The sequence below is a fragment of the Phyllopteryx taeniolatus genome, chromosome 1 (assembly GCF_024500385.1).
Source record: "Phyllopteryx taeniolatus isolate TA_2022b chromosome 1, UOR_Ptae_1.2, whole genome shotgun sequence".
NCBI lineage: Eukaryota > Metazoa > Chordata > Actinopteri > Syngnathiformes > Syngnathidae > Phyllopteryx > Phyllopteryx taeniolatus.
This window is the reverse complement of record NC_084502.1, coordinates 855,539-869,111: the sequence shown is the minus strand read 5'-3', so window position 1 is coordinate 869,111 and position 13,573 is coordinate 855,539. Positions and strand designations below refer to the sequence as shown.

The 13,573-nt window shown below is 44.2% G+C and overlaps 1 protein-coding gene across 1 annotated transcript; it reads right to left on the bottom strand.

Annotated features, from left to right (window-relative positions):
- Nucleotides 1-9,740: 9,740 nt before the first annotated feature.
- LOC133481088 (galactose-specific lectin nattectin-like) lies at nt 9,741-11,511 on the bottom strand. Its single transcript, XM_061780049.1, has 7 exons — nt 11,437-11,511; nt 11,239-11,301; nt 11,062-11,083; nt 10,864-10,949; nt 10,477-10,614; nt 10,164-10,275; nt 9,741-9,997 (listed from the first exon to the last, which is right to left on the bottom strand). Exons 2-7 carry the CDS (start codon nt 11,299-11,301, stop codon nt 9,933-9,935), a joined length of 486 nt encoding a protein of 161 aa, XP_061636033.1. The 5' UTR covers nt 11,437-11,511; the 3' UTR covers nt 9,741-9,932.
- Between the last annotated feature and the right edge of the window lie 2,062 nt (nt 11,512-13,573).

Genomic DNA, 13,573 nt, shown 5'->3' with positions numbered 1-13,573 from the left:
ACTACCCTGTTGTGTCGTCAGCTTTTGCTCCCTCTGAAATGATATCTTACACCGCCGGCTTTGGGAACCGGCTCAAGTCGTGCCGACAACAACAAGAGGGCGGGTTCTAATAATACTTTTTCAGAATTCTGTAATACTGCTGAAAAACATTGTTCAAACACCATTGTGGTGACCACTATACATGGATCAATATTATATACTATATCCTGTACAAATACCATGGTGGACGAGTGGTTCATGCGTTTGCATGTTCTTGCGTGGGATTTCTCTGGGTATTTTGTCTTCTGTCCACATTCCTAAAACATGCTGGCTAGGGTCATGAAGGACTCCAACTTGTCCGTGAGTGTACATGTTTACCTGTGATTCAGTGTCAGTCAGTCTCCAGTTTACAAACAACCCCGACGACGACAAGCAGTACAAAACAATGCATGTACACCAAATCGGTACCACTGAAATAAAATGAACTGTACAATTTGTTTTTTTAATTTAAAAGTGTATACTTAATAATTGCAATTTAAAATTTAAACTACATTGAACACTGGGAAAAATAGCTGACGTTGCATGTCCCCACTTCTTCAAATTAGAAATAATTCAAGTCGTGTACAAATGTTATATTTTTCACACATTTGTGTTACTCCTTATGCCAACTATGCTTTATTTTCTTGAAAAACAAAACAGCAAAACTAATTTAAATTCCCATTTTGGTCGTGTCACAGGCTGGGTTTGCAATGAGTCCTGTTACTCTAACACATTACCCCCTCGAACAAAATGTGGAATATGCCACAAGTCGCATGGTCCAGAGGAGGCCGAGTCATTAATATCTGCTGAAGGCCAAAAATAAGTTCACGCTTCACTATTTTTTTCTGTTGAATCGATGATATTTCAATGATCACTGGGTGGTTAAAATATTAGAAGGACTCGCGCGCACTGGAGCCTATCCCAGGGCACATATAGACAAACGATCTTTCAGACCTACGGTCTTCAATTAACCGAGCATGCATGTTTTTGGTATGCGGGAGGAAACCGGAGTGCCCGGAGAAAAGCCACGACACACAAACGCCACACAGGGGAGGCCGGATTTGAAACCGCAACCTCAGAACTGTGAGGCAAATGATGTTAGCACAGTCCTGTTCCCTAAATTATTATTTGTTTGAATGTTATTTGTTTACTTTTTAAAATGCGTTTTTGTTAAATCACTAATATGCTCAATGTCAACATGCTTTTAGCATAAATGCCATGTGTCTATATTTCTTGTCTATGCTAGAAACTCCGCTGTTACTTTCGGTTTTTGTATAGTAAAACAGTGATGTAAAAAATAAATTTTGAGTAGTAAATACAGTTTGAGCAGTTCAATATGTACATTATCAGATTTAGAGTTAGAAAAAAAAAAGAAAAGAAATGTAGGTTTATTTTGAGAGAGTTACAACAAGCAAATGGCGCAGATTTGCTGGAATGACCCATTGGTAAAGGTTATGTTTACTCTGGGGACCATTGCAGGCCTGCAGCTTTCGTTCGAGCGCTGTATTTCTCAGCAAGGTCATCACTCAGGTGATGGAGAGGTGAAAAGTCAACTCCCCTCAAGCCCAATTAAGCTCTGCCCTGATGAATCATGTGAACACCAACCACAGCCTGATGCAAATTCAAAAGCACACTTTAGAAGTTGGATGGACACGCGAGTGACGCAAACACATACTTGATGGCACACCCATGCTAAATGCTGTGAAATGGAAACATTTGGGAAAGGTTACAGGACTTTAGCCGACGCCAGCGACGACAATGCTACTCGGTTTGCTCGGTATGCCACTTGTCCTGTTCAACTACGCCGACCAATTTTTGCTTGACATGAAACGTCTAATGAGGCACGCATTTGCTTTAAGTGTTGGTGCCAAAACATGAACACATCGTTGTCAACGGAAATGTCATAGGCGGGATTTACATGCAACACGTCCAAGTGTACAATTCTTGATTTCAGATTTTTGGGGGGCTACTAACATGTACATTTCAAGTGTTACATATCCCTGTTGATCAATATCCATACATAACACTTGAAACAATCCAAATGTGAAGATACAAAGAAAAGAACAGGTTCTCATGTTGGCACGAGCGCCAAGCCAGCGCTGGCGCCGGTTCAGTGTCAATGACATTGTTTGTGTCCCGATTCAGGACCCGCAGCCAACGGGGTTGGCAGAGGTTAACTGCGAAGTGCGAAGCCTGCGTCAAGCTTCGTTAAATGGGTGCCATCGCACTTCAAGGGCACTTCCTGGCGCTATTACGTCTTCACGTACCTCAGCTGACCTAAGCGTAAAGAATGAAAGTGAAAGAACGAAACGGGTACAATTATGGAAAATGTTTTGGAATAGTTTATGGGGAGTTTTTGTTCTTAGTAAGGTTGTGAATGTCGAGACTTATTGTCCCATTTTGAGTGACGTGGCAGTGTAGACGGGTCCCCGGACGATGACGTGGACATCGGTGATATCTCGTACATCTCGACGCACGCTTTGGAGACCGCCCCAGATGACATCCCATTGACGGGACGCCAGGTTCTTTCTTTCGGGCTGCAGCAAAGCCATGGAATTCTTTTGTCCTTTTACAATCATGTCATTCTGTAAATAGTGTCACTGTAGATGTCAAAACTAAATGGAAGAGGTACATTTTGTAGCATCATAGCCTCCCCTATACTCCAAGGGTGCCAATATTTTTGAGCACGACTATAAAAACACATAATGGTTTTTTTCTCAGCTGTCCGACATGAAATCGTACTAAACTTATTATGCTGCACACAAATGGAAGAAGTTGCCAACAGAAGTGACATCAGCCTCAAGAGTGAATGTTTTGAAGTCCAGGTTAAAAACTTCTTTTTTCTCATGCTTTCTAGAGCATTTCCACTTTTAAATGATATTTCTTGCACTGTACGCTATTTTAATTCTACAGCCCCAATTCCAATGAAGTTGGGACGTTGTGTTAAACATAAATAAAAACAGAATACAATGATTTGCAAATCATGTTCAACCTATATTTAATTGAATACACTACAAAGACAAGATATTTAATGTTCAAACTGATAAACTTGATTGTTTTTAGCAAATAATCATGAATTTAGAATTTTATGGCTGCAACACGTTGCAAAAAAGCTGGGACAGGGTCATGTTTACTACAGTGTTACATCACCTTTTCTTTTAACAACATTCAATAAACGTTTGGGAAACTGAGGACACTAATTGTTGTAGCTTTGTACGTGGAATTCTTTCCCAATCTTGCTCGAAGTACAGCTTCAGCTGTTCAACAGTCCGGGGTCTCCGTTGTCGTATTTTACGCTTCATAATGCGCCACACATTTTCCATGGGAGACAGGTCTGGACTGCAGGCAGGCCAGTCTAGTACCCGCACTCTTTTACTACAAAGCCACGCTTTTGTAACACGTGCAGAATGTGGTTTGGCATTGTCTTGCTGAAATAAGCAGGGGCGTCCATGAAAAATATGTTGCTTGGCTGGCAGCATATGTTTCTCCAAAACCTGTATGTACCTTTGAGCATTAATGGTGCCTTCACAGATGTGTAAGTTACCCATACCATTGGCACTGACACAGCCCCATACCATCACAGATGCTGGCTTTTGAACTTTGCGTCCATAACAATCCGGATGGTTCTTTTCCTCTTTGACCCGGAGGACAAGATGTCCACAATTTCCACAAACAATTTGAAATGTGGACTCGTCGGAGCACAGAACACTTTTCCACTTTCCATCGGTCCATCTTAGATGAGTTCGGGCCCAGAGAAGCCGGCGGCGTTTCTGGGTGTTGTTGATAAATGGCTTTTGCGTTGCATAGTAGAGTTTCAAGTTGGACCTACGGATGTAGCACCGAACTGTATTTACTGACATTGGTTTTCTGAAGTGGTCCTGAGCCCATGTGGTGATATCCTTTACACATCGATGTCGGTTTTTGATGCAGCGCCGCCTGAGAGATCGAAGTTAATGATTAGTTGACAAAAACAATCAAGTTGATCAGTTTGAACATTGAATATATTGTCTTTGTAGTGTACTCAATTAAATATAGGTTGAACATGATTTGCAAATCATTGTATTCTGTTTTTATATATCTTTAACACAACATCCCAACTTCATTGGAATTGGGTTGTACTTTTATTTTCTCTCTTTGTTTTTAAATGCTTTTAATCATGTAAAGCACATTGCGTTACCTTGTGTAATATAAATACATTTGCTTTGCTTCAACTTTTCCTGTGTTCGGTCAATTAGGATCACCAAAATAATTTCTATTTATTTGCTAAATGCCAGAATAGTAAGAAAATGAATTTTTTTTTTTTTTTTTTTAGAAAATATATATAATAGACAATACGAATGCAGCCCTATGGGGGGCACAATTCAGTGCAAACTGTAGGCCGGTCCCAAGCCCGGATAAATGCAGAGGGTTGCGTCAGGAAGGGCATCCGGCTTAAAACCTTGCCAAACAAATATGAGCGTTCATCCAAAGAATTCCATACCGGATCGGTCGTGGCCCGGGTTAACAACGTCCGCCACCGGCGCCGTCAACCTGCAGGGCGCTGTTGGAAATTCAGCTACTGTGGGTCGAAGTCGAAGAAGAAGAAGAAGAAGAGGTGGAAAGCGGGTTCTTCGGCAGAAAGAGAAGAGGAAAACACAGAGCCTAGAACTGAATGTGGGGACTTTGAATGTTGGGACTATGACAGGAAAATCCCGGGAGTTGGTTGACATGATGATTAGGAGAAAGGTTGATATATTGTGTGTCCAGGAGACCAGGTGGAAAGGCAGTAAGGCTAGAAGTTTAGGGGCAGGGTTTAAATTATTTTACCATGGTGCAGATGGGAAGAGAAATGGAGTCGGGGTTATTTTAAAAGAAGAGTTGGCTAAGAATGTCTTGGAGGTGAAAAGAGTATCAGATCGAGTGATGAGGCTGAAATTTGAAATTGAGGGTGTTATGTGTAATGTGATTAGTGGCTATGCCCCACAGGTAGGATGTGACCTAGAGGTGAAAGAGAAATTCTGGAAGGAGCTAGATGATGTAGTTCTGAGCATCCCAGACAGAGAGAGAGTCGTAATTGGTGCAGATTGTAATGGACATGTTGGTGAAGGTAATAAGGGTGATGAAGAAGTGATGGGTAAGTACGGTATCCAGGAAAGGAACTTGGAGGGACAGATGGTGGTAGACTTTGCAACAAGGATCCAAATGGCTGTAGTGAACACTTTTTTCCAGAAGAGGCACGAACATAGGGTGACCTACAAGAGCGGAGGTAGAAGCACACAGGTGGATTACATCTTGTGCAGACGATGTAATCTGAAGGAGGTTACCAACTGTAAGGTAGTGGTAGGGGAGAGTGTGGCTAGACAGCATAGGATGGTGGTGTGTAAGATGACTCTGGTGGTGGGGAGGAAAATTAGGAAGACAAAGGCAGAGAAGAGAACCATGTGGTGGAAGCTGAGACAGGACGAGTGTTGTGCAGCTTTTCGGGAAGAGGTGATACAGGCTCTCGGTGGACGGGAAGAGCTTCCAGAAGACTGGACCACTGCAGCCAAGGTGATCAGAGAAGCAGGCAGGAGAGTACTTGGTGTATCTTCTGGCAGGAAAGGAGAGAAGGAGACTTGGTGGTGGAACCTCACAGTACAGGAAATCATACAAGGAAAACAGTTAGCTAAGAAGAAGTGGGACACTGAGAGGACCGAGGAGAGGCGAAAGGAATACATTGAGATGCGACACAGGGCAAAGGTAGAGGTGGCAAAGGCAAAACAAGAGGCATATGATGACATGTATGGCAGGTTGGACACTAAAGAAGGAGGAAAGGATCTATACAGGCTGGCCAGACAGAGGGATAGAGATGGGAAGGATGTGCAGCAGGTTAGGGTGATTAAGGATAGAGATGGAAATATGTTGACTGGTGCCAGCAGTGTGCTAGGTAGATGGAAAGAATACTTCGAGGAGTTGATGAATGAGGAAAATGATAGAGAAGGGAGAGTAGAAGAGGCAAGTGTGGTGGACCAGGAAGTGGCAATGATTAGTAAGGGGGAAGTTAGAAAGGCATTAAAGAGAATGAAAAATGGAAAGGCAGTTGGTCCTGATGACATTCCTGTGGAGGTATGGAAGCATCTAGGAGAGGTGGCTGTGGAGTTTTTGACCAGCTTGTTCAATAGAATTCTAGTGCGTGAGAAGATGCCTGAGGAATGGAGGAAAAGTGTACTGGTGCCCATTTTTAAGAACAAAGGTGATGTGCAGAGCTGTGGCAACTATAGAGGAATAAAGTTGATGAGCCACACAATGAAGTTATGGGAAAGAGTAGTGGAGGCTAGACTCAGGACAGAAGTGAGTATTTGCGAGCAACAGTATGGTTTCATGCCTAGAAAGAGTACCACAGATGCATTATTTGCCTTGAGGATGTTGATGGAAAAGTACAGAGAAGGTCAGAAGGAGCTACATTGTGTCTTTGTAGATCTAGAGAAAGCCTATGACAGAGTACCCAGAGAGGAACTGTGGTACTGCATGCGGAAGTCTGGAGTGGCAGAGAAGTATGTTAGAATAATACAGGACATGTACGAGGGCAGCAGAACAGCGGTGAGGTGTGCTGTCGGTGTGACAGAAGAATTTAAGGTGGACGTGGGACTGCATCAGGGATCAGCCCTGAGCCCCTTCCTTTTTGCAGTGGTGATGGATAGGCTGACAGATGAGGTTAGACTGGAATCCCCGTGGACCATGATGTTTGCAGATGACATTGTGAACTGCAGTGAAAGCAGGGAGCAGCTGGAGGAACAGTTAGAAAGATGGAGGCATGCACTGGAAAGAAGAGGAATGAAGATTAGCCGAAGTAAAACAGAATATATGTGCATGAATGAGAGGGGTGGTGGGGGAAAAATGAGGCTACAGGGAGAAGAGATGGCAAGGGTAGAGGACTTTAAATACTTGGGGTCAACCGTCCAGAGCAATGGTGAGTGTGGTCAGGAAGTGAAGAAACGGGTCCAAGCAGGTTGGAACGGGTGGAGGAAGGTGTCAGGTGTGTTATGTGACAGAAGAGTCTCTGCTAGGATGAAGGGCAAAGTTTATAAAACAGTGGTGAGGCCAGCCATGATGTATGGATTAGAGACAGTGGCACTGAAGAGAAAACAGGAAGCAGAGCTGGAGGTGGCGGAAATGAAGATGTTGAGGTTCGCTCTCGGAGTGACCAGGTTGGATAAAATTAGAAATGAGCTCATCAGAGGGACAGCCAAGGTTCGATGTTTTGGAGACAAAGTTAGAGAGAGCAGACTTCAATGGTTTGGACACGTCCAGAGGAGAGAGAGTGAGTATATTGGTAGAAGGATGATGAGGATGGCGCTGCCAGGCAAGAGAGCTAGAGGAAGACCAAAGAGAAGGTTGATGGATGTCGTGAGGGAAGACATGATGGCAGTTGGTGTTCGAGAGGAGGATGCAGGAGATAGGCTCTCATGGAAAAGGATGACGCGCTGTGGCGACCCCTAACGGGACAAGCCGAAAGGAAAAGAAGATATAATAGACAATACAAGGGTGCCAATATTTTTTAGCACAACTGTACACTGTACCTCAAGCTTTACAATTAATGAAGATGAATCGAATCACGTCCGCAGCCTCATTTTCAGCAGTTTTCTTCAATGAACTCAGTTGAAAGAAAAACTTTGTTTTTGTTGTCCCAAATCTTCATCCAAACCTTTATACATGTGCATCTTTATCCCAATTTGTTTGTGGCTTGATGAAGCTCAGACTACCCTGCAGACTCATTTCTTCTGGGTTTGTTGTTCAATCCATCCATCCATTTTCTGTAGCACTTATCCTCCTGAGAGTCGCTCGTGAGCTGCGGCCGATCCCAGCTGACTTTGGGGGAGAGCGGGGTCCATCTTGGACTCGTTGCCAGCCAATCCCATGGCACATCCATATAGACTAGCAACTATTCACAGCCGCATTCACACCGACGGATAATTGAAAGATTTCAGTGAAGTCTTAAAAGGGAAATACTGTATTTTGCCAAACCAACTTTTTCTAGTATTTGGGATGTAATATTGTCTCTATGGTGCCTCAGCAAATGTGAAATATGAATTCAAATGGTCCACGCATTCCAGACGTTTTTCTGCCAAGAGGAACAAAATCAGCTCGTTGGAATTTCTCGAGCTTATCGACGTCACTAGCGAAGATCTCCGCTTACCTTTCCGCTCCCGAGCCAGCGAGATGATTATGATTCCAGTATACCGATTGAACAAAAAAAAAGGAAAAAGGAAATTCACGCTTTTATACTAAGTCCATGTTTGAGTCAGTTTCTGGTGGTTGAAAATACGGGACCTTTAAGACTGAAGGGAAATTTGTCTGTGACAGAGCTCATACATTAAAAAGGATGCAATCAAAAATACATAATAAGAATACATACAGTACAAAATAAAGCACACACATTGATGCTTAAAAGAAAAGGAACAAAGGCACATCTTTATCAGGGTAGTGGATTTGAAATTCCTCGACTGTTGAGTGTTGTGATTGCAGTTGGAATGACGATTATTGGAGGAGGGTGAAGGAATGATGGTGGGAATGATTCATGAGTGACTGCTAGATCAGAAAGCAAATCTGTTTTTCCTGACATAAAAATTCTTAGCTTCCTGAGAAGATATTTGGGTGTCCATCTGTGCTCCCGGATACTTCAAACGTTTCACCGTTTCAACCTGTTTTCCCGTAAATCGTTTTAAAATCGTTTGAAGGTAATCAATAAGATTGTATCAACACTAGGCAATAAGGCATTGGATTTAAGCACGGCAGATTTTATGAAGCGTTACTCGATGACGTTTTTCTGTCTGTGACGTCGCAAGGGATGATGGGAATATCAGTGTGGGTTTTTTCCGCATCTGCCATGATGGGCAGGGGATCATGGGAAATACGCACGCGCATTGCACGAAAGATGAGGACCAGAGTGCAAAACCTCAACTACCTGTGAAGTTGAAACGAAGGGAAGTAAGAACGCAGTTTGGCTTTGCAGTACAGTGGACCTCTGCAAACATGCAGTTCGGCACCTGCGGATCCACCTCGTCGTGTTTTTGTTATTTTTCCAATTTTCTTGCATTTCGTTTTTAGATTTTTTTCACTTTTTTTCCTTTTTTTGGGGGGGGGGGGGACCAACCCACAAGATACTAGTGGTTATTCAAGAGTTTTTGGGGTAAAAAAAATATATATGATACATATAAATATATGTTCAATGCAATTATAATAGTCATCAATTATCTGCAGATTTTCGCTCTTCATGGTCCAGCCTGTTTTTTATCACCCAGGAATCGAGGAGAAAACATGAAGGACATGCAAAAAAGTTTCTTTCTTTCTTTCCTTCCTTCCATTCATCCTTCCTCTTCCGCTTATCTGGGGTCGGGTCGATGAACCAATATCGTCATTGAAAGGAATCGGTAAGTACAACTTCTGAAAGGAGTTTTTTTTTTCTGACCTTTTCAGGCTGCCACACCACTGTGGTTGGCTCATAAATGTGTCAATCCGACTAAAAACCCTGCTGCGCTACTTCCTGTAAATGCTACTTATGTTTAGAATTTGTGAGATCATTGTCATTTGTAATCAGCAGTCTCAAGTCCATATAATGAAATGGGCGGAGATTAAATGTACTATTCATTTAGAAGGAACTTCTTAGTCTGTTTTGTTTTATCATTTCTTTGTGATATCTGACTGTTTTGTAGTCTCTGGATTTTCTGTGATTTATTAGCAACACACACACACACACAAACACATTTGATGCACAGACAGATTCCTTCATTTATTGTAGAGATACCAAATTTTGGGGAGAAAAAGAAGAAAATACTTCGTAGTAGATCCAGTTAAAGACACCACTTAAAATTGATCTTGACTAACAGAATGCATCAAAAGATGGAGGAAAAGATATTCCAGGGAGTTCCAGATGTAACAGTTGTCATGCTGATTCTTTACCAAAGGTTGATGGCGCAAAGGAAAGGCTGTGTATCTGTGCAGCTGTCATCATTCCAGTCACCTGCAAAAAAAAACAAAAAACAGAAAAATGGTTAAGTACCAAAAAATAATCAAATGTCATTTGACAAACTTCAGACTTGCATCATGAAACATTTCAAAAGCATGAATATACATTTGACATCAATCATTTGTTCAAAGACTTAAAGGTGAACAAACATTATTCATACCTTCATCATCAATCTCGACACAGTCTTCGTTTAAAAAGTTATCTGGCTGGTTGGGTTCTCTGAAGTTTTCGAACTTGGAATCTACGCCATCCACCAAAATGAAGTCACCCTCCTGCAAGAAAACGTATCATTGTAACGAGTCACGCCCAAAGACAACAACAGTTTTCTCCCGTTATAACATCCTCCCATCAAGTCCTAACACTCCGATGATGAAGTTCCTCAATGAAGTCAGCGACAAGATTCTTTAACTATGTGGCAAAAATACTTCAGTTGTAAACAATTGAGAAGATTGTGTAACTAGTCAATGTTTCACCTCAATTCCATCATGATGTCCAATCCAGCTGTCGACAATCAAACCACTATTAGCATTCCTAATCAGTTGGAAAGCTAGTGCATCTTCCACTGCATTTCGGATGGTGGCCAGATTCCCACCAGCATTGTTGCAGGCTTCCTATTGGGCGAGATGAAGAAAAAAACTCATTGGCAAAGCATTAAAGGCTTATGTTTCGAAAAAGTTCCAAATGTCATTTCATGTACTCTTTATGTGTGCACAAGCAAACACTGGAACTCGCAGAGTACGAATGTGCAAACTTCATCCAGATCCAACAATGATGTTTGGACTTTTGATGGATCACGGATTGTAAAAGCAGTGAACTTGTTAGGAACGACATCACAACTACTGTGTGAAAGTCTTGCATACCTCTGCAGCTGCAAAGGAAAGTGAGGTGGTTCGGTAGATGAAGCAGCGGTCGTTCAACCGATCCCAACCAGTCGGACAGCCAGGAACTGCAACACAGATGTTATTTTAGCGACAAGAACAAAAACGTCCACAAAATCAGCTTTTAAATGCTTCTGAAGTGGATAATAAATTATATCTGTGATAGAGTCAGTTACTAACTTGACACGTTGGCAACCGACCACTGTAAAGAAAGAGCACATCGTTCATAAACTGCAAAGCATCGACATCAAACGAGGAAAAAGGCATTTAGCTAGTCGGGAAGTGACAGAGTTGCTACCATTTAACGAAGCCAATCTTTCAAACACTGTGAATTTCAATTTGATAAATTTCACTTACGACTCCAGTCAAGAGTGCACTGATCCCACAGAAGAGAAGCAAGGAGCGAAGAGCAAATGCCATCTGCGCAATGATGGAAAAATAAAAAATTCATGTCAAGCAATTGATTGGTTTGTTGAAAACTAAAGTCGCAGGCTTCGTCTTTCCTGGCATGAAAGCGAGAGCGAAGAGGTTGGCTGTAAAGCTGTGTCGTGTTACCTTTGCAGTGGTGCCGCTCGATGATGAGGATGTGTGGAGGACGACGACGAGCGGCCCTTTTATGAGTCGACTCGTGGAATGTTGAACATGTCACTCGTGTCACGTGACGCATCAGACGAGTTCTCGTCCGCCCTGAGGAAACAATGGCGCTCAAAAGAAAAGAGTCAATGCGACTAATTTAGCCTCGACTTGTTTTTGTTCATTGGTTCCTTCATGTAGCTGTGCGAGAACAAAGTGTATTCGACACGTGACATGCTCGTTGATGCACAACTCTCCTGTAGAACACGTGCAACATCATCTTACTACATCTAATGCGGCTTTTAACAAACATCTCCGACCAAGTGTAAATGACAACATTTGGAGTTCTCCTTTGTTTGTTGCTCCATAAAAAGTGCAAGAGAGGAAGAGTGGCTCTGGAACCGGAATGCAACATGAGGCGTTGGAGAAGCAGGGCGGGTGCTCCTGCGCACAAGGAAATGTTCTTCTGGTTAGTGCTTAATTAGTTGAGTTTGACTGCGCCACTCCCATGTCACACCCTGATCTCAAAGTCAGGCGCTGTGATTTTGTGCACTACGAAGCAGATAATGAGTCAGCAAAGTGTTTCCGGTTGCTGTGCCACTTGCAACGTTTGGTGGATAGACTCTGACCAGCTTGGCTGAAGAACGTTTTGGAAAAGAGGCTGCAGCTCTGCAGTGCACATAGTCAGTCAGGACCCAGAGCAGTTTGCAATGCCCACAAGACTTCAAACATTGAAGAGATTTTGCTGGCACCTGTAGGTTGCCATCACATCATCTTATTGCAAACCTCTGCTTCTTCACCAGAATTCTTTGAATTTGTCCAAACGTGTGACATCTGCGCCTCCTTGAGCCATCACCTTATCGTGGTGGAGGAGTTTGTGTGTCCCAATGATCCTAGGAGCTAAGTTGTCTGGGGCTTCACGCCCCTGGTAGGGTCACCCATGACAAACAGGTCCTAGATGAGGGACCAGACAAAGCACAGCTCCAAAAACCCCTATGATGACAAACAATTCAGGAAGACATTTTCTCTTGCCCAGACGCGGGTCACCGGGGCCCCCCACTGGAGCCAAGCCTGGAGGTGGGGCTCGAAGGCGAGCGCCTGGTGGCTGGGCCTGCACCCACGAGGCCTGGCCGGGCACAGCCCGAAAGTGTAATGTGGGTCCCCCTTCCCATGAGCTCACCACCTGTGAGAGGGGCCATAGCGGTCGGGTGCAGTGTGAGCTGGGCGGTGGCAGGGACCTTGGCGATCCGATCCCCGGCTACAGAAGCTGGCTCTAGGGACGTGGAATGTCACCTCTCTGGCAGGGAAGGAGCCCGAGCTGGTGTGTGAGGTTGAGAAGTTCAGACTAGATATAGTCGGGCTCGCCTCCACACACGGCTTGGGCTCTGGTATCAGTCCTCTCGAGAGGGGTTGGACTCTCTTCCACTGTGGAGTTGCCCACGGTGAGAGGCGCCGAACAGGTGTGGGTATACTTATTGCCCTCTGGCTCGGCGCCTGTACGTTGGGGTTCAACCCGGTGGACGAGAGGGTAGCCTCCCTCCGCCTTTGGGTGGGGAGGATGGGTCCTGACTGTTATTTGTGCCGACGCACCAAACAGCAGTTCAGAGTACCCACCCTTTCTGGAGTACTTGGAGGGCGTGCTGGAGAGCGCTCCCGCTGGGGACTCCATCGTTCTGCTGGGGGACTTCAATGCTCACGTGGGCAATGACAGTGAGAACTGGAAGGGCGTGATTGGGAGGAACGCCCCCCCTGATCAGAACCTGAGCGGTGTTCTGTTATTGGACTTCTGTGCTCATCACGGATTGTCCATAACGGACACCATGTTCAAGCATAAGGGTGTCCACACATGCACTTGGCACCAGGACACCCTCGGTCGCAGTTCGATGATTGACTTAGTGGTCGTGTCACCGGACTTGGGGACCGGAGGCTGTGTTCCAACTACAAGGGGATCACACTCCTCAGCCTCCCTGGGAAGGTCTATTCAGGGGTGCTGGAGAGGAGGGTCCGTCGGGAAGTTGAATCTCAGATTCAGGAGGAGCAGTGTAGTTTTCGTCCTGGCCGTGGAACAGTGGACCAGCTCTACGCCCTCGGCAGGGTCCTCGAGGGAGCACGGGAGTTC

Excerpts from the sequence above, each read along its gene's own strand:
- LOC133481088 (XM_061780049.1), bottom strand. The coding sequence starts at position 11,301 with ATGGCATTTGCTCTTCGCTCCTTGCTTCTCTTCTGTGGGATCAGTGCA. Across the intron at positions 11,084-11,238 it reads GTGCACTCTTGACTGGAGTC|TGGTCGGTTGCCAACGTGTC; the intron begins GTAAGTGAAATT and ends CTTTCTTTACAG. Across the intron at positions 10,276-10,476 it reads GACATCATGATGGAATTGAG|GAGGGTGACTTCATTTTGGT; the intron begins GTGAAACATTGA and ends GTTTTCTTGCAG.